General features: G+C 41.4%; 1 protein-coding gene across 1 annotated transcript in view; it reads left to right on the top strand.

Annotated features, from left to right (window-relative positions):
* Nucleotides 1–18901, top strand: part of Lrp2 (LDL receptor related protein 2) — a 161662-nt gene that overhangs the window by 14937 nt on the left and 127824 nt on the right. The window contains exons 2-3 of the mRNA XM_021193735.2: nucleotides 16979–17086; nucleotides 18656–18778. Of these exons, the coding sequence (XP_021049394.1) occupies nucleotides 16979–17086; nucleotides 18656–18778 (231 nt within the window). The remainder of the gene's footprint in view (nucleotides 1–16978; nucleotides 17087–18655; nucleotides 18779–18901) is intronic.

Below are 18901 nucleotides of genomic sequence, written 5' to 3'. Positions count from 1 at the left end.
TTCTTCTTCTTCTTCTTCTTCTTCTTCTTCTTCTTCTTCTTCTTCTTCTTCTTCTTCTTCTTCTTCTTCTTCTTCTTCTTCTTCTCCTCCTCCTCCTTCTCCTTCTCCTCCTCCTCCTCCTCCTCCTCCTTCTTCTTTATGGTTTTAGAGCTTTATTGTTGAAAGGCAGGGAGAAAGAGAGAAAGTAGAAAGAGAGGCCAGCCATGGCCATGTGGAGAGAGGGGGCAAGGGAGGGAGAGAAAGGGCTAGAGATGAGAGTAAGGAAGGTGAGAGCTTAAAGAGCAAGTCCCCCACTTCTTTTGGCAGGGCTGAGGGATTGTTAATCTTTTGAGGTTACTGTTAATCTCACTATGTGGTCATGACGGTTGACCAGGCTGTCCTCAGACTCAGTGACCTGCCTGCCTCTGTGCTAGGATTAAAGCTGTGCACCGCCATACCGCACTACTAACCTTCATTTTTATATCTGTGAAAATGAATACAGTTTCACAGGTTTCATCGCAATAGACTTTGACTATGTTAACATAGACTAAATTGTTTGTGTGTACAGTACTGTACTCTTTTGGAAATATTCTAGACATGCTAGCATGTGCTCTACCATTGAGCTACACCCAACCCTATTTCCATAAATATTAACATATGTGTATATTAGTGTAACAACCCACACAGTCAGGATTAGAACAGTTCAACCCCTGCCCCCATTCGTTTGTTTGTGCTATCCCTTTATATCCAGTCCCTAGGAATGAAATATTTTTAAGTCTCTCTCTCTCTTTTTTTTTTTTCCTGGAAATTCACTTTCCTAGATGAAAGTCTCAATTGCTTTTCACTTGTTCATTTTTATTCAAGAAGTGTTCTCTGCTGGATTTTGAAGTAATTCAAAATGACATGGTCGGTAAAGTCGCACGGCTGGATTTCCTTTATTATAATGGAGGGTGGGGGAGGGGAAGGGAGGCTATGGAAAGATGGAAACCCTTTCAATATAGCCATATAAGAAAAGATCGTGTTCATTCTTAGATTGGAATCTGAAAAGAGAACACTCGAGTCTCCCTTCAAAAAGGGGAGGGGGTATTTTTATTCAAGAAATTACTCCCTGACACCTACCTGGGAAATGATTAGTTGTTTTCAAAGAAGATGAAGTTAGTGTGGTTAATTAACTGTGGTAATCAGGTGACTTAAATCAATTAACTTCCTGTTAACAATTTCCATAAATGTTGTAAATAAGTTACCAAATCAGTAAATTGTGCACATAAGATGAAAGACTCCTCTCTGGGTTATTTTTTTTGATGGAGATTAGAGATGGTCTCTGTTTTGTTTCATCTGCTTTCTGCTACACTTGCTTTAATGATATGAGCACTCAAACTGGCTTTCATCTGAGAAGGACACACCAGGATAATTTTTTTATCTTTTTTTTTTCGAGACAGGGTTTCTCTGTATAGCCTTGGCTGTCCTGGAATTCACTTTGTAGACCAGGCTGGTCTCGAACTCAGAAATCTGCCTGCCTCTGCCTCCCGAGTGCCGGGATTAAAGGTGTGCGCCACCACGCCCGGCGGTAACTTTTACTATACAGTTACTATACAGTCAGGTCTCTGCCCCTTCATCTTTGCACATTTCAAAACACTGATTTAGGGGAAACTTAAGTCAGCCATGTCATGGTGACACTAGGACACTCAGGTAACATAGAATGTGTCCAGTTATCTGAAGCTGTTTTCTTTGTCAGAACTGCATGAGTGATGTAATGGTGATGTAATAAAATGGGCCTTGATTCTTGGCTAGACTAAATTTAAAACATCTTTTTTTTTTTTTTTTTTTACATTTCTCTCTCTGTCTGTCTCTCTGTCTGTCTCTTTCTCTGTGTATGTGTATATGTGTGTTTGTGACATGAGTTTGGAGGGCAGAGGACAATTTGTGGGAGTTGACTAATTCTAAGGATTGAACTCAGGCCCTTGGGTCAGTGGCAGGGGCCTTCATTCACGGAACCATCTTGCCAGCCCCAAAAGTAAACTTTAGAGGACTCCTTTGGTGATCCATTGAAAGGAAATAGCTCTGTATTTAGACAGAGTCTCATGTAGCCTAACTTAGCCTCAAGTTCACTATATAACAAGAGACTGACCTTGAGTCCCTGGTTCTTCTGCTTCTATGTCGCAGGTGCTGGGGTTATCAGATTACGGGCATGTGCTGCCATTGCTAGCAGGGACAGTATATAATTTAAAAAAATAAAATGAAATAAAAGCGTGGCCATACCGTTGAAAGGGATCTCCCTCCTCCCATCCTGTTAGCCTATATTGGCTGCAGTCGCTGCTAAAGTTCAATTATGTTTTGAAAACATACAAATAACACTGCTAAATTCTCATTTTAGCCTCCCCAGTGGTCTAACCATGGGGCTAAGTTACTGAGCCAGACACTAAACGACACATCCTAGACTAAAATGAAATGTGAACCAGAATATTACAAAACCGTATACTGTGTCCTAGGACACCGTTGTATTTTTTTGAAAGGCTTGATCATGGGCAGTTCACAACCTAGGACAGATGTTATGGAATGGCTTAGGGCTGTGTCAGGAAGAAATATTTGAGTTGTATATATTTATACCTTTGCAATAATTCTATGCTAAAATTACTTCCATTTTAAAAATAGAATCCCTACAGTTTCCTCAAAGCTATTGATGGTAGCTTGCCTTAGGTTAGGCACATAACTCAGTCATTTCGAGATAGACACAGGAGGATCCCTAGGACTTGCTCCAGCTAGTCTAGTCTGTCAGTGAGCTCCAGATTCAGTGAGATCCTGTCTCAGCAGCTAAGGTGGAGAGTGATTGAAGAAGATGCCCGATGTGGGTCTCTGACCACTGTACACACACCGGTCACACAGACTGCATCCATGCACACGAATATGTTTGTACACATGGCCTGCTTAGAAGGAATGGGATGGAACCAGCGGTCTATGTTTAAAGCTCTTGCTACCAAGCCAAACTTTGGGCTTTTCTATGATTTTAGAAGCTCGCTGGCTGTGTGACTCCCAACCCCTCAAAGACCCCCAATCTCAGGGTCTATGGTGAACTGAGTAAACCTGGGGCCAGATTTTGTCTTGTGTTTGGGACATGGGCTGTGACTTGGAGATTTAGCTCGGAGTTGCTGTCCAGATGCGTTCCTGTGAATCCCTTGAACCCTGAACCCCCAAGTTTCCCCAACTGTACCGTGTCAATTCTAATTTCTGCCTCCCGGGAGTAGTTAAAGGTCATTGTGAACATGCAAGGTACTAGAGCTTGGTGAGCATTCAGTGAACATTTGGCCCCACAGGGAACCTGGTGCCAAATTATTCCCATTTGACCAGTTCCTGGTTGGGTCAGTGCTGTTGACCAGTCTCCGTGCTGTGGGCTTTTGAAATGTAGAAACCACCTGTCAAGTTCTCTAACCATAGAAACTGCTGAGAGAAAAAATAACGGAGCTTTTTAAAGGAAGTGGAGCTGTCAGGCAAAGCAATGTTAGAAGACTCCGCACCTGCCTGTCTGCTCCCAGAAGGGCTTGTTTGGTCCCTCAGAGTTTTTGAGATGAAAACCCAATGCCAATGCCGGAGAGGTTCAATTTTCTCTGCAGTCTTGGTGTTTTCATCTCATGTCCTGGACATGCATTCTGTCAGTTTGTCTTTCTGTAGTCTCTAATCCTGGTTGGAACCACAGGTCTAATCAAAGGGCTACAAGAGGGTGAACACTTGATTCTGTGAGAGCCTTTAGGCAGGGCGTCCCGACCACAGCAAGGCATTAGCATTTGTTCCCTTATGTTGGATCCCCTTATTCATTCACATAAGCTAGCCCAAGCCTGTAATTCAAGGATTTGGGAGGTTGAGGCAGCAGGATTGACTTTGTAACTAGCATGGGCTATATACAAAGCCCAATTCTTTCTTATTTAATGAAATTACAAGAAGCTCACCAAGAACTTGCACAGGTGAGTAGAAGGTAAGTCGGATCACTGGTGCATTTATTATTTTTTTATTTTTTTTCAAAGTGAACAACTTTATTATATATATGTGGGTACACTGTAGCTATCTTCAGACACACCAGAAGAGGGCATCAGATCCCATTACAGATGGTTTTGAACCACCATGTGGTTGCTGGGAATTGAACTCAGGACCTCTGGAAGAGCAGTCAGTGCTCTTAACCGCTGAGACATCTGGTGGGTTTATTACACAAGTATTTGCATGTTGTGTCAGGAGCCAGTTAGATAGAGATGGTGAGATGTGCAAACAGACACTGTGCTGTACCACACAGGTTTGAGAGCACAGCAAAGGGGATAATGTAATCCAGTTTGTGCGGCAAGAAAGACGGACCCCACTTGTGGACTATTGAACTGAGTCTTCAAGGAGGTTGTGTCACGGGCGACGGATCTGGGAGAGCCACACCATAGAAGATTTCATTTGACTAAGCTGAGAGGTTGGGTGGCTTTGAAGACTTCTAAGTTGGGAAGTATAGTGACCTGATTTTCACCCCCACCCCTCTCTGCATATGTGTACGTGGAGGTGAATATGATGTCAGGTGTCTTCCTCAACTGATGTCCATCTTTTCTTTTGGACCAGGGTCTCTTGTTGAGCTTGGAGCTTACTGGCTGGTCAGCAGGCTCCTAAGATCCTCTGGTTCCCATCTCCCCTGCTCTGGATTTCAGGCCCCTGCTTCTGCTTGGTTGGCTTTTTTTTTTTTTTTTTTTTTTTTTTTTTATGTGTGTGCAGGGGATCAAAATCAAATCCTTGTGACAAATGCTTTACCAACTTATCCATCTCTCCATCTTTTTATAAAGATGACATGGAATATTGTCTGGAAAAAAATGTGTTCCTTCTCTGGTTTTGAAATAATGGGAGTGATAACAGTCTGGATTTGTTATTGTTTGTTTTTTTTTAAATCAGGGTTTCACTCTATAGCTCTGACTATCCCAGAACTTACTCTATAGCAAGCCTGGCCTCAAACTGTTCTGCCTCCAGAACACTGGGATTAAATGTGAGAGCAACCACACTTAACAAGCAGGACTTTTTCAGTTAGTTCTGTGCTTAGCCTTTTAAAAGATGACATCAAAGCAGAGCTACTTAACACTTGAAATGTTAACTGTTGCAATGTTTTTAAAACATCAGTGTTAACATATTGCACTTCATGGAGATATATTTTTGAAAGCGTTTGGAATCAATGTGTATCTGGAAACTAGTTTTCTATGTGGGTTTACTTTAAGTTTTCTAGTTCAGTGTTATGGATATAACTGAATTTTATCAGTAGGAAATGTTTAGTTAAGAGTATAATTTTAAATGAAAATAACATAATATTTAAGTTTCCGTGGCAACATTTGAGATTCGGATATTATAATTAGTTGATATATAAAAAAGGTTTTCAAATTGGCTGTAGATTATGAATATAGAAGAGTCAGAGATAAGTAAATATGTGTAGTAAAAAAAAAATCACAGGGACACAATATGTAGATTTAAAGAATCAGGAAGCACTTGTCTAGAATATAGTGGATCTTCCATCTCCTGTTGCTCGTTCTCCAGGCCCATACGACTCACACTGCCTTTAACACCACAGACAAGAGCTTTTATTATCACTACGCCCTGAGGAAAACCAGACACTGACAGTAACATGGCTTTCAGAGAGGAAGGTGAAGCTGGGGTCTGAGTCTGGGGTATATGATATCAGGGACTTAACCCTGAGCAGTTACTCTGCTTCTCTCTTGCCCTTTCCTTACCCTACTGTAAATTTGCAGGGTTTTATCAGTAGGGCACAGCCATCTGGTCATTTACACTTAGCCTCAGCACTCTGAGGAAGAGCTGGTGGTGACTTTTAGATATGAGGGGCTGAGTGAAAGAAGGGAAGTGTAAACTCATACGTAAAGAAATAATGATTTTGTATTTAGTTAAGGCAGTTAAATCCATAAGGAGGGAAACTCGCCTACACTTCCTCATTAACTCCAGCGATGAGAACAAGCATGGTTGTATACAGCATCTTCACAAATATGAGTGCCCTCCTCCTTATTGTGAAAGCCTGTGCCGGAGGGCTGCTGTGTATGGATGTGTGCAGGGACATCTGAGGTCTGTTTGGGTGGAATTAGTGAATCCTGCGTTTCCGGGGAAAGGGGCCACCTATCTCATAACTGACACAGTAAGATTTCAAAACAGTATTGCAACAAATGCGTTTATTTGTCGGTTGCTTCTCTTCAAGCCTTGGAAGTCATTACCTGCACAGTATTCCCCATGGCCTTTTTCTTTAGTTAATTCTAAGATTTATTATACTTCTGTAGAGAGTTCTCTTATTTTGACTGTATTTTAACGACTCTATGCTTTTTGTAGAAAGAGTCTCGACCCGATGAGACTTTTGGCTTCAACAAAAGCCTTGTTACAATGCATAATGTTGGGCACCTGTCTAAAGTACCCCGCTTCCTTTCAGTTTGCATCACCGAGCTTCAGGGAAGGTATCTGAGCATTGAAAAAATGAGCACAGAGGCGATACAGAGTGAGTTCCCTCACAGGCTTCCTATTCCACCAAGCACACATGCACATGCCCGTGAGAAACATTACTTTAAAAGGTTCTGGGAATTCATTTGGGGATAGATTTTGGAGGCCAAGAAATCCTGGCAGGCTGAGGGATAGAGAATGGGTTTTCAGATAGGGAAGTGGATGTGGGACCTCTTGATTAGATAAGGCTCTAATGAGTGGACTATTGGACGAGCCTTTTCAGTTTAAGATGCTTTTTCTCCTTTCTAACTTAGGAAGCACTGAGCCCGCACAGGAAGCCCGGAGCCCTGCCAGGAAGGACTGGCCTGCCCTCATTTCTTAGATTCTAGATGGATCTTGACTAGTTGACTTGGTTCGCTGGAAGAGAATGAATTGCACATTGGCTGACAATTGTCCTTCCCCCTCAAAATATTTTCCTGCTTGTCAGTATGTGCTTGCTTTGGACTGAGTTAGACATGATTAGGGTATGAAGATCACTTAGGATATCCATCCATCCATCCATCCATCCATCCATCCATCCATCCATCCATCTCTTGCCTCAGGGTACCAAGATCTTGGATTATAGGCATGAGAGACCACTTTAAGGTCTCTGTTCCAGAAGCAATGATGGGGTCATGGCTATGGGTTCATGGTTCTTTTAGGAGGAGAAGTTGGATGGCTATGTTTATTCATGTTAAATCAGAAATAAATTAATGTACAATGTCTTAGAATGGTTAAGTTTTCCTTTCAGTGTATTGTAAAAGCGCTGGTGCATATTCATTCAGTGAGGATGTTTTTGCAATTGTGTTTTTCTACCATTTAAGTCTGATAATATAAATAGTTAATGTATATCTTTAGTGCTTTTAAAACACTTTACGCCGGGCGTGGTGGCGCACGCCTTTAATCCCAGCACTCGGGAGGCAGAGGCAGGTGGATTTCTGAGTTCGAGGCCAGCCTGGTCTACAAAGTGAGTTCCAGGACAGCCAAGGCTATACAGAGAAACCCTGTCTCAAAACCAAAAAAAACAAAACAAAACAAAAAAAACACTTTACGTTGAGTTAGTGTGTGTTTGTGTGTGTGTGTGTGCACGTGTATGTGTGTGTGCATGTGTGTGTGTGCGTGCGTGTGCGTGTGCGTGTGCGTGTGTCTTTGTGAGTAAGGTGCTGCTGCTAACCTGGTACCTGAGTTTGACACTGAGTAACCACAGGTGAAAGGAAGCACTGAAGTTTTCCTGTGATTTCCACAATCGCACTGTGGTGTAGGTTTGCCTCCCCCTTGTAAACAAATAATTATAATAACAAAATTTAAACCTTACATTTATAATAATGGCAATACATTCTTTGATTACTAACAATACTTAACGCATTAGGTAAAATATTAGGAGATCCCATTTTTATCTTTTTCTTCCTATTCCTGCTTGTGGCAGGCATCACAGAAAACCTCAACTTACTGAGGCAGCTATTAGTATTAGGGCAGCATGCACTCTCCACAAATAGGGAGAAACCTCAGTAGCGTTTTATTGTGCATGGGTATCAGCTGGTGAAATAATGCTGTGATTTGTGTCAACAAGACTTTGAATTGTGTCATCATGGCCACGTAACATGACGTGATGACATTTATAGTGCCTGGGAGTGATTTGGAGACCTATAAATGCTATTCGAGCTCAGGCATAACAAGCCAGGGCCGAATGACTTGAGGCCGCAACAGATGACCTGAAGGGTTTTTTCCCTTTAATTAAAATTACATTTAGATTGATATTAAAATTACATTGATACTTATAAACTAAAGTTTTTTCTCTTTAATTAAAATTACATTTATATTAAATATGTCTATTAATAAACTGATAGCAGTGTACTAAGTATAAAGAACAGATATAACACAAAGTGTGGATGAATACCTGACATGTATTTTCTGAAAATACATTCTGATGAGAAGTAACTTTGTCCTTACCGTGTGATTTGCGACTGATAAAGGCACACAGCAGTGACATGGGCCATAGTCAATAAGGTTGAATTGCTATTTTGTTCCTTTTTGAAGTCAAGGTGCAAGATGGATACTGCTTGGGATGCCCAGTGTCATTGAATTCCATGACTAGAAATGACAGCCCTTCTTTCCAAACTCTGTGTGCTGCTGCATTGACTTTTTAAGTGGGTTCTGGGGACTGGGCTCAATGCCAGGCTTGCCCTTCCACCCACGGAGCCAGCTTCCTAGTTCCAGCAAAGTATGGAGTGGAGTTTTTTTTTTTTTTTTTGTTTTGTTTTGTTTTCTTTTTTCTTTCTTTTATTATTATGAGAATTTTTAGTAACAGCAAGCTTTTTTTTTTTTAAATGTTGAGGTCTGCTAATTTTACCTGCCTGTTAGGTTGGCCAAAGTCCTGCCTGAAGGTTTAGGAAACATGCACCCACATAGTTTTCACGGATGGTTCAGTACTTGGCACAGTGAACCAGAAAAACTCTGGTTTGACATTGCAATTCTGTGTGTGGGGTTTTGGGTTCTGTTGAACCATTGAAAGCCTTTAATCAAGCACCTGCCTGCTTCTGAAGTGTGTGTGCTTTTGTTCTCCCTGAATAACTAATTTTGGTTTTAATGTTTGAGTCCCTCTAACTATTTTCTAATAATATTGCTATATTTAGGAAGCCGATAGAAATCCTTTAAACGATTCGGGTCAGAAGACAGCTTGAGTCTGTGTGTGAATGGGTGATTTATAGGTTCCTCCCCCCCCCCCCAGAGTATTTAAATCATCAAGCGTTGAAGGGTATTTTACCCTTTTCTGAAGTAGTTTGATTCATTGGGTCCTTATTTACGGGAGCCAGCAGACAATCTTAAATTTTCCCGTTAGACAGTGTTCTTTTCAGCATCCTATGAGGGTTCTCCTCTTATAGTGGAGAGGAAGGCTTGAGGCTTATGTTCTGTGTGTCGGGAGACCCTCTTCAGACCCTTCCGGGTTAGCTGTTGGGGAAACTGCGGCAGGGAATTTAAGACTAGCAGGGACTCCACCAGACCCACTTCTGCTTGTTTGGTTCTGGCTGGGAGAATAGTTTAGAGCCATAACGGATGTCCAACTTAGATACATTTTTCTGTGTGAGCGTGGAGAAGATAATGGGAGAAGTTATCTGCCTTCTGATGACTTCACTCTAAGGACGGAGCGCTTATGGCTTTTCAGTTCACAGCAACGATTCTTTACATTACTCAAGGAGTCCTTCGGAAGTTTTGATGTCTGCCCTTTGCTTTCCTGGCCCGACCCCTCCCTCCCCTAGAACAGGAAAGCCTGTGGATGCGCTGGAGCGTTCCAGGGTGAAACAGGCCTCCCTGCAACTTAAGATTCTTTATCGCCTTCCCAGGGGAGTTCATTTCACGTTACTGGTACCAGCAGCTGCGGCCGTGCTATTTCCCAATCTCAGATCTTATTGATGGGTGGGAAGGAGTGCACTTGCTGTTTGAGAAATTTTATTATCTTTTGGAAGGGGAGGAATTTATTCTAGGGGCTTTCTTAGATGATCTTTTTCATGTTAAGGCATTTTGAAGTTTGAGTTGGTGGCCTCTGGGGGATGGTTTTGAAGTTGAGACAGCACAGTGGGCACTCTTAACATTGTCCAGGTCAGGACTGCGGTGCCAGGGTGCTGCTGTGACTTTTGCGTTGCTCAGGACTGTTCTGAAAGATGAGTGACTGTCTCATCTCAAGTGCCAATTGCCTCCTTTCTTTCCCGAAGCCCTGAGAAGTGTGGCTTAATTCACAATGCTCTGTAGTGCTGACAGACAGGCTGATTGGAGGGTGGGAGTTGCATAATAAAAAACTAGCAGTGTATGCGAGAACTCCCCAAAGGGAGAGCAAGGCTGGTGACTGAGTAGTGGTTAGATGAAAAAAGAGAAAATATGATATAAAAGACGATGGCTTTGTCTCCTCATCCCATTGCTCGGCAAAGAAAGGCTACATACATCCCACTCTGCTGGCATTTATCACGGGGAAGCCTATCTATTACTCAGATAAACTCAGATAAAATTTAGGATTTTGAAGTTGAGCTGACCTTCAGCTGAATTCTGGGAGGATGCTGGGCAAGGTCCCTAGGGTCCCTATACCTTTTGCAGTAGGATCTGCTAACAATTGCCATGCAAACAAATGTTCTGGATCTAGCCCGAGGCTTTTGGAGGACTACATGGTAAGACCTATCTCTGCTGCCAGCCTGCTGCGGGCGTTCCATCGGCCTACTCTCTGGTCCCTCTTCTGCATGAGAGTCTGAGGAGTGAAGTCCCCATGGCCATGGGTGGGCACTAGTTTAGGCTTATCTTCCCAGAGTTTTAACATAGTCCCAAACAGGTGACCATGACCACTCTTCCACTCACTTGATGATGTCCCTCCCCTTTCTGCTTGAGAGAGAATCTCACTATGTAGCCCAGGTTGGCCTTCTGAGTGCTGGACTCATAGATGTGCACCATCACTTCCAACACCCATTCTGTTTTCTGTCCACCACACTGTAAGAGGTTCCCCTTGATAGAGGCCTTATCACTCTGCCCTTATGAATGCTAGGATCTGGCGAGAGTCCGAACTGGGCAGATATTTTTCCCTTTGTGGTTGTGGGGAAGTTAGTTAGTGCCATGGAGGCTTCAATTAAGTAAGAATATATCCCGGGCTGGAGAGATGACTCAGCGGTTAAGAGCACTGACTGCTCTTCCAAAGGTCCTGAGTTCAATTTTCAGCAACCACATGGTGGCTCCCAACCATCTGTAGTAGGATCTGATGCCCTCTTCTGATGTGTCTGAAGACAGCTACAATGTTCTCATATAAATAAAATAAATACATTTTTAAAAAAAGTAAGACTATATCATTCATACAGTAGGGAGAGTGGCTATGTATATGTACCGAATAAAATGTAGTTGCTCTAGGTATTGAATAACATGTTCCCAGTGGCTTGTAATCTCTGAAGAAGAGCCCTATCTTATTTCTTCTATAAACACTAAAAAAAAAACAGTGCTTGCATATAGGAATCAGGAATTTTATTTTGTGACTTTAGTGAATTTGACACATTCTTTTGTTTTCAGATTTATTTTTATTTTATGTGTGTATCATGTGCATGCCTGGTGCCAATGGAGGTCAGAGGAAGGCATTGAACCCCCTGGAATTGAAGTTACTGATGGTTGTAAGCCACTGTGTGGATGCTGGGAACGGAACCCCAATTTTTTGCAGGAGTAATAAGTACTCTTAACTGCTGAGCCAAATCTCCATGTTAAAATTAAAAGATTTCCTATTTTAAATTGTGTGTGTGTGTTTGTGTGTGTGCATGCATGTACAAGTGTCATGGCACATGCTCACAGGTCAGAAGACAACTTCTAGGAATCTGTTCTCTCCTGCCACGGGGATTGAACTCAGCCATCAGCTGTTTCATCCTCCCCACCTCCCGCAACAGCCATACTTTTAACCTGCATCCCTTCCATGAATTCTCTTAGAAGAGCGGCAAATGGTAGTCAATAGAACATTGTCTGAAGTCAATACAGTGGAGTAATTTATGACCCAAATTCTTTTTTTTTTTTCCCCAGATCCTCTTAACACATGCTTTTCCTCCCAAACACTTTCCCCCGGGGAAGTTCATGTGTCTGTTCTCAAAATGTGTGCAGCTAAATAAATCACAGTGAGTGTTCTGCCTTCGCAGAACTCAGAACAAGCGTAGAGCAATTCCCTAATAAGTTGTGCTCACCTTTTCTGTACTTCATTTCAAATCCCTTGACACGGAGAGATGTATCTCTAATGTTTATAATGAGTGATGAGTCAGTATAATTTGCACCTGTGACCTACATAAAAGGTCAGTCTCCTTTGGAGATTTAAGGTTATCTGTTTATAACATTGTGCTGTTTCAATGACAGCCAAGGTAACAAATCATGTGGACGATCCTGCCCTGCCTAATGGCGACTGGTAAACAGTAATGAGCTCCCTAGTGGACCTGAAGGCAAGCCACATCCTCATTTTATGTGGAGCATCTTAGCTGCTTGCTTTTCATAACAGAACATCAAATGGGGCCTGAAATTCTTTCGTATCCTTGATCTAGTGTATAAACTATTGCACTTCTTTTTCAGAGCCCCAGTCTGTTAAGAAAGCATTTGCAGAAGTCAGATACTTAGGAGCAAAGCCCATGAAAGCAATTAATGCATAATTATGTACAATAACCATTTTAATGCAGCCTAAAAAAAAATTAGGATCTGGAACTGACTGGATGGTTCAGTTTGAGTATTGCTTCCTAGCACACAACCACCTGCAACTCAAATTCCAGAGGTGCTCAGGCACCTGCACTTACACGTATATACTCACGCACACATGCCCACGGAGTTACATACACACATGCCCACGGAGTTACATACACACATGCCCACGGAGTTACATACACACATGCACACACAGTTACATACACACATGCACACAGTCATACACATACTTGCAAGCGCACATTCATGAACACACCTACATGTACACATGTGCACACACTCGCTCACACACATACACATCATAAAATTGTAAAAAAAGAATGAAAATTGGAAAAAAGAATGAAAGATTAGTATAATGGTGTCTTGTCTTTTCTTCCAAAAAGAAATTCTTCACAGGGTCTGGAGAGATGGCTTAGCAGTTTAGAATGCACACTACTCTTTCAGAGGACTTGACTCTGGGCCCCAGAACCAACATAAGGTGGCTCACAATTTCCTGTTACTCTAGCTCTGGAGATTTGTATGTTTGTGTATTCCTACATGCACATGTTGTATATACACTCATGTACACATATATGTAACCATATACTCATAAACAACTGAAAACCCACTTCTTCGTAGTCTTCCTTCCTTCCTTCCTTCCTTCCTTCCTTCCTTCCTTCCTTCCTTCCTTCCTTCCTTCCTTTCTTTCTTTCTTTCTTTTTTGGTTTTTCGAGACAGGGTTTCTCTGTGTAGCCCTGGCTGTCCTGGAACTCACTCTGTAGACCAGGCTGGCCTCGAACTCAGAAATCTGCCTGCCTCTGCCTCCCAAGTGCTGGGATTCAAGGTGTGTGCCACCACTGTCCAGCCGTAGTCTTCATTTCTAATCATTCCCTTTGTGTCCTTTTCACTTTCTTTAGAACTTTGCTAAGCAGCCCAGGCTAGTCTGATACTTTGTAGCCCTAGGCCAACCTTGAAAGCATGGTGCAGATTTCATGAGACCTGGTTTTGCCTTTTCATCCAAGAGATCCTCCTGCCTCAGCTTCCTTAGGGTTGGCATTACAGGCAATCACACCTGGGTTCATTTCTCTAAATTTAAGATCAGAAATTCCCATTCACTGTTCTGTTACTGGTTTCCTGACATGCCTTCATTACCCCACAGTGCACAGCACCCTGCCGGAGACTGTAAATGACAGTGGAGTGACCTTCTCAATCCAGTGGCTTTCCCTAGAAAATAAACAATGACTTCTTCCCTCCTGAACATTTCCTTAGTTCAACACTGGGGCCTGGAAGCTTGGGGTTCTGCCTTTTAAAGCAAACTTGTCTTTTCTTATGCCAATACCTTTGGGCTCTAAAGTTGTGAAATCCGTGTCCATATTTGATTTAAATTTCCATGATGTATCAACATTCATTTTGAATTTCCCTTAGTTGCTTCTGAGTGCTGCAAAAACTTCAAAGCTTCCCTAAATCTTACTGCGATGTTAGTTTCCAAGTCGAATAAGTACACTTCTGTGTACAGAGTTCTGTGGGTTCCAGGCCACTCTGATTCACGAACGAACTCAATAAAGCTAGATAGATAGCAAGTTTAGAAAATAAATAAACCCCACGTTCATTTTTGAGTTTGAAATAATTCGGTGTGCATGACAAGAATGCAGAACAGTGGCTTGTTTACTGGGGCGGAGATGTTAGGTTTAAGCAATTTCTTTATATTATTTGCTGCTGAATGCTAAGTTATTGAAGCACTCTCTACCTGAATTTCCAGCATGATATGTATCTCACGGTTGCTATAAGGATTAATTCGGGACCTTTTTCAGGGCTTGTGAGTTAAGGTTGCTTCATTAATACAAGACACATAAAAAAATACACAGGAACCAATTGATGTTGAGGGCGCCTGAGCTGGTAATCAGGACCTAATCTAGACCTTTCCACAAGCAGCTGGCTTTAAAACAACACACATTCTCTTCATAATAGAATGAATGACACCACTTCTGATACCAGTGGAGGATTTTGGCTGAGATGCCACACAGCAGTGATCAAGTGTCTGTTTTTTTCTGGAGAGATATTTTCAAACAATGGTCATTTGAGAGTTATAACAGACATGGACGTTCCCACTGAAAAAATGAAATTGACAAATTATCATGGATAATTTTAAACTGAGTCAACTGGGTTTTACTTTAGATAATGGGACAAATTGGAACATAAGCTGGAAATCATGACCTTAATTTAAATGCAGGATTTCCTATCAATTTCAATGTTTATGTGTGATTTTTAAATAATTTACTTTTAAGTATTCCAAAATATTTTTTATGCGTGTGTGTGTGTGTGTTTACTTTGGTATTTTAGCAAAATTAAACAAAACCAAACCTCAGTTGGCTTGGCATTGACAGCATCTCAAGAAATAGTATTAGGTGTATTTTTTCAAAACAAGCAATTTCCTTTCTGCAACAATATAAAACTCTGGTGAGATTGTCCTTTACAGAGGCTATGATTTTTCAATCAGGAGTGATTAACTACTAAGAGACACAACTACATTAAACTCGCAAATGTATTATGTTGGATTACTAACAATAGACCTGATTGATAAAGGTGGTTTAATATATGTTGTGTTAATAGCTGAACCTCCAAAGCCCCTAATCTCCCAGGGAAATACTGCTTCGTAGAACAAAATCCAATGGGGAGCTCTGGGATTCCAGAGTGAATTTGTACATTCCTTAGGGGCATTTCTGCAAGGGAGGTTGTTGTGTTTTAAAGGTAGTTGATAAGAGACCCGCACCACCAACCACTACCATGCATTAGGCTGTAGAAGGTATTTGGGTGTCCGTACGCCTGTACCACTCGGTACCACCATTCAGCCAAAGGAAGCTTCTGACCATTTGCAGCATACATTATAAATCAGGGTGTCACTACCAGACAATCAGATTTGAACATTCCGTGAACAAAGTAGCCTATATTCCCTGGGAATAGATCACTTAACTCTGTTTATATCTTGCTGTTGATATGCCTGCATTCACACAAGTCAGGATAACGTCTTGTTTATTTATTCTAGGAGTAGGTAATTGAGCTGTATATTTAGCAAAGGTGGGGTTAATTATAGCCAGAAACCTGAATTGTCTCATTTAACATGATTGCATAAATACAGAAGAAAAATAAAATGATTTTTTTTCCAACTTTGAAAAGTACTCCTATTCCTTGGGTTTGGGAAATAAATTTGAATTTTCTCCAAGCAGGGCTTGTGTGGCTGCCCTCTTTGAATTTTTTTTTTTCTATTTGGCACAAAATTTTTGGGAAGATCACTGGCTAGCTAGATATTGGGGAAGCTTACAGGATTTCTAACTGTCAGATTAATTCCTGCACATTCTAAGTGTCATGCAGAATGTTTTTTTTTTGTTTGTTTATTTGCTTTTGCTTTTTGTTTTTAAATGAAATGAGCTTAAGTCATATCCCCTTTACAATTTTCTGCCAATTTTGGGTTTGGGGCCAGATTTGTACCCTCTGGTTGCAAAAACTTTCTTTGTTAGACTTGACAATAGATACACTAGTTTTAAAAAGAGCGACAAAGCTGGCCTGAATTTGAAACTTGATATATATGGTGTAATAATGAGTAGCCAGTAGGGAGTTAATAAGGAATGGGGTTATAACATTGTAGCTAAGCAAACAATGAGGTAGCTATGTTTCTAGTTAACATTTGCTTCTGTGTCTTAATTAAATATATATTTTCATGGATTCCTAACATATCAAAACATAGATATAAGAAAGTACCGATTTTCTTGTTATTGGATAGGAACATCGTAGTTTATTATGAGTAATGTTGTGATGAAAACATTTCAAATCTTGATGAATATTGTTCTTCGATTAGTTCCTTAGGAAAAGGAGATATGAAGGTCCCAAATCTCTCTCCTGAGTGCTGGGATTAAAGGCATGTGCCACCATGCCTGGCAGAGTAGACATTTTTAAGGAGCAAGGTACATACTGTCAAATTGCTTCCTGGACAGGTCATGTCAAGGTGTACTCTAATCAACTGTGTATGAAAATAGCCTTCTTGCAGACATCCAAACAAATGTCTTTTATGTTATCAGCGTGAAATTGCTTTACCAAGTTTACACATAATTTGCATTCTTTTGCTTCTAAATAGTTGAATATCTTTTTATTTCATGCCTAACTTGTATTTTGTTCATAAAATATTTTGTTTTACTTTTACTGAAAATATTTTTTTCTCACATTCTGATCATGGTCTCCCCTGTCCACCTGGCCTCTGGTCATGACATATCTTAAAGGTTTGTTATTGTTGTTTGAGACATGGTCTCTCAATAGCTTAAGTTTTGAAACAATGATATCTGTTTCTCTGTTACTACAGAATGTGGCAGTGGGAGTTTTCGCTGTGACAATGGATACTGTATCCCTGCATCCTGGAGGTGTGATGGGACCAGAGACTGTTTGGATGACACCGATGAAATTGGCTGTCGTAAGTGACTAGGAGCCAGGCTTGGCTGTGTGCTCTGAGTATCTCAGCCGTAATGAGAGAAGTGGCAGAATCAGGGCTGGAGTGAGGATTTTGAGCTGGTATTAGTGTCAGTTTTACACCCTTTGGAGGGAGGCACACTGTTTGTACCAGGTCCTTGCTGTGAGCCTGTGACTGCAGCCTTTACAGAGAACGAATTTATACTTGGTTTCTGAAGCTTGAAAAGTACTGTTGCTGGTAATTTGGGGACATTTTGTAAATCAGAAGATTTTTTTTGTGTGCTGCTGTGGTTTATATAGAGGGACAGCAGCCTCTTTGTATATAAAAAAAAGACATAGAGTAACCTGTGAATCACCACAAAGAATGTCACAGTGGCTAGTTTGGTCTTATGCTATTAAAAATCTAGTTCAAGCAACATAATAACCTGAAATTTACTTTAGCTATCTATGGACTTTAAATTAATTTTGACACATTTCTTCATATAGATCTCAGCAATAATGCTATGCTATAATTATGCCAGAATATTCTGCATAGCTTCCAGATTAGGAAACAGTCTCAGTAGTTGAGTCACTTACAGGTGACATAGTCGCTCCTCTCAAGCCACTGACCTCAGCTCTAACCCTCTAGTCCTTTGCTCTGACTCATCACTGGTGATGAGTCACTAGGCTGCGAAGTCCTTCATTCTGACAGGTCAACAGAGGAGGGTTATCATCCCAGTCAGGAAGGCAGCAGACAGCATGAGTGTTTGGCCACCCCATGGCACAGTTGAGCAGCAGTCACACTCCAGTGATGCATTTGAAATGGGAATGAAGGAAAGAAAAGAGTCTGGGGCCTCTCCCACTTCCACACACACATAGATCTTGCAGAACCACAAGATGCTACTCCATGGTTGGGGGTGGAGCCTGATAGGTTGTGCATTCCTACTCGTCCCTAGTTGATCAGGTGATGCTTTTATTTTCAGCTATGAATTTGGCATATGATATATATTGTAGGACATGATCATATGGTATTAATTCACTCTGACTCCTGGGCTTTTTTTACTGTTTAAACAATGGGGGATCGGGGGCAGAACGAGCAAACGGTATTCTAGGATGCAGGCATACACAGACAGTCTCCAGGTCTTCAGACATTTCGGTGCCCTACGACTATGACATCAACAGTGCCTGTGGCAATGACAGCTAGCGTTACATGGCTCTTTTACACACATTATTTATTTCACTTTTAGGACGCAGACATTAAGGCTCAGAACTCACCAAAATTCCTAAAACAAGTAAATGTGGAAAGAATTATTTCATTCTTAGTTTCTCATCAAATTTCACCCATTGACACTTTACTCTTAGATGCTAGAAATGCAGCAAAACACACTAGTTAATATTTTTTTACATAGGTTAGATTTTGCGACTTCTGTCTTAGATGTGTGTGCATGTGTGCTTACTTTGGTCTCTCTTTGAGATTACCTGTTTGGATGCCATTTCTGGGGTGATCTAACAACTGTGCTCAGCAAGCACAGCTGTTACTGTATCAAGCAGTCGGCCTGCATAAGCCCTTCCCCCCTACATGGTTTTGTTTCAGCTCCCAGGTCCTGTGCATCAGGTTTTTTCCTGTGTCCTGCTGAGGGCACCTGCATCCCTAACTCCTGGGTGTGTGACCAGGATAAGGATTGTTCCGATGGTGCAGATGAACAGCAAAATTGCCGTAAGTAGTTTTTTTTAGAGGGATTTTCTCCTTCTCCTTCTCCTTCTCCTTCTCCTTCTCCTTCTCCTTCTCCTTCTCCTTCTCCTTCTCCTTCTCCTTCTCCTTCTCCTTCTCCTTCTCCTT

The sequence above is a fragment of the Mus pahari genome, chromosome 3, assembly GCF_900095145.1.
Source record: "Mus pahari chromosome 3, PAHARI_EIJ_v1.1, whole genome shotgun sequence".
Classification (NCBI taxonomy): Eukaryota; Metazoa; Chordata; class Mammalia; order Rodentia; family Muridae; genus Mus; species Mus pahari.
This window is presented reverse-complemented; position numbering and strand designations above follow the sequence as displayed.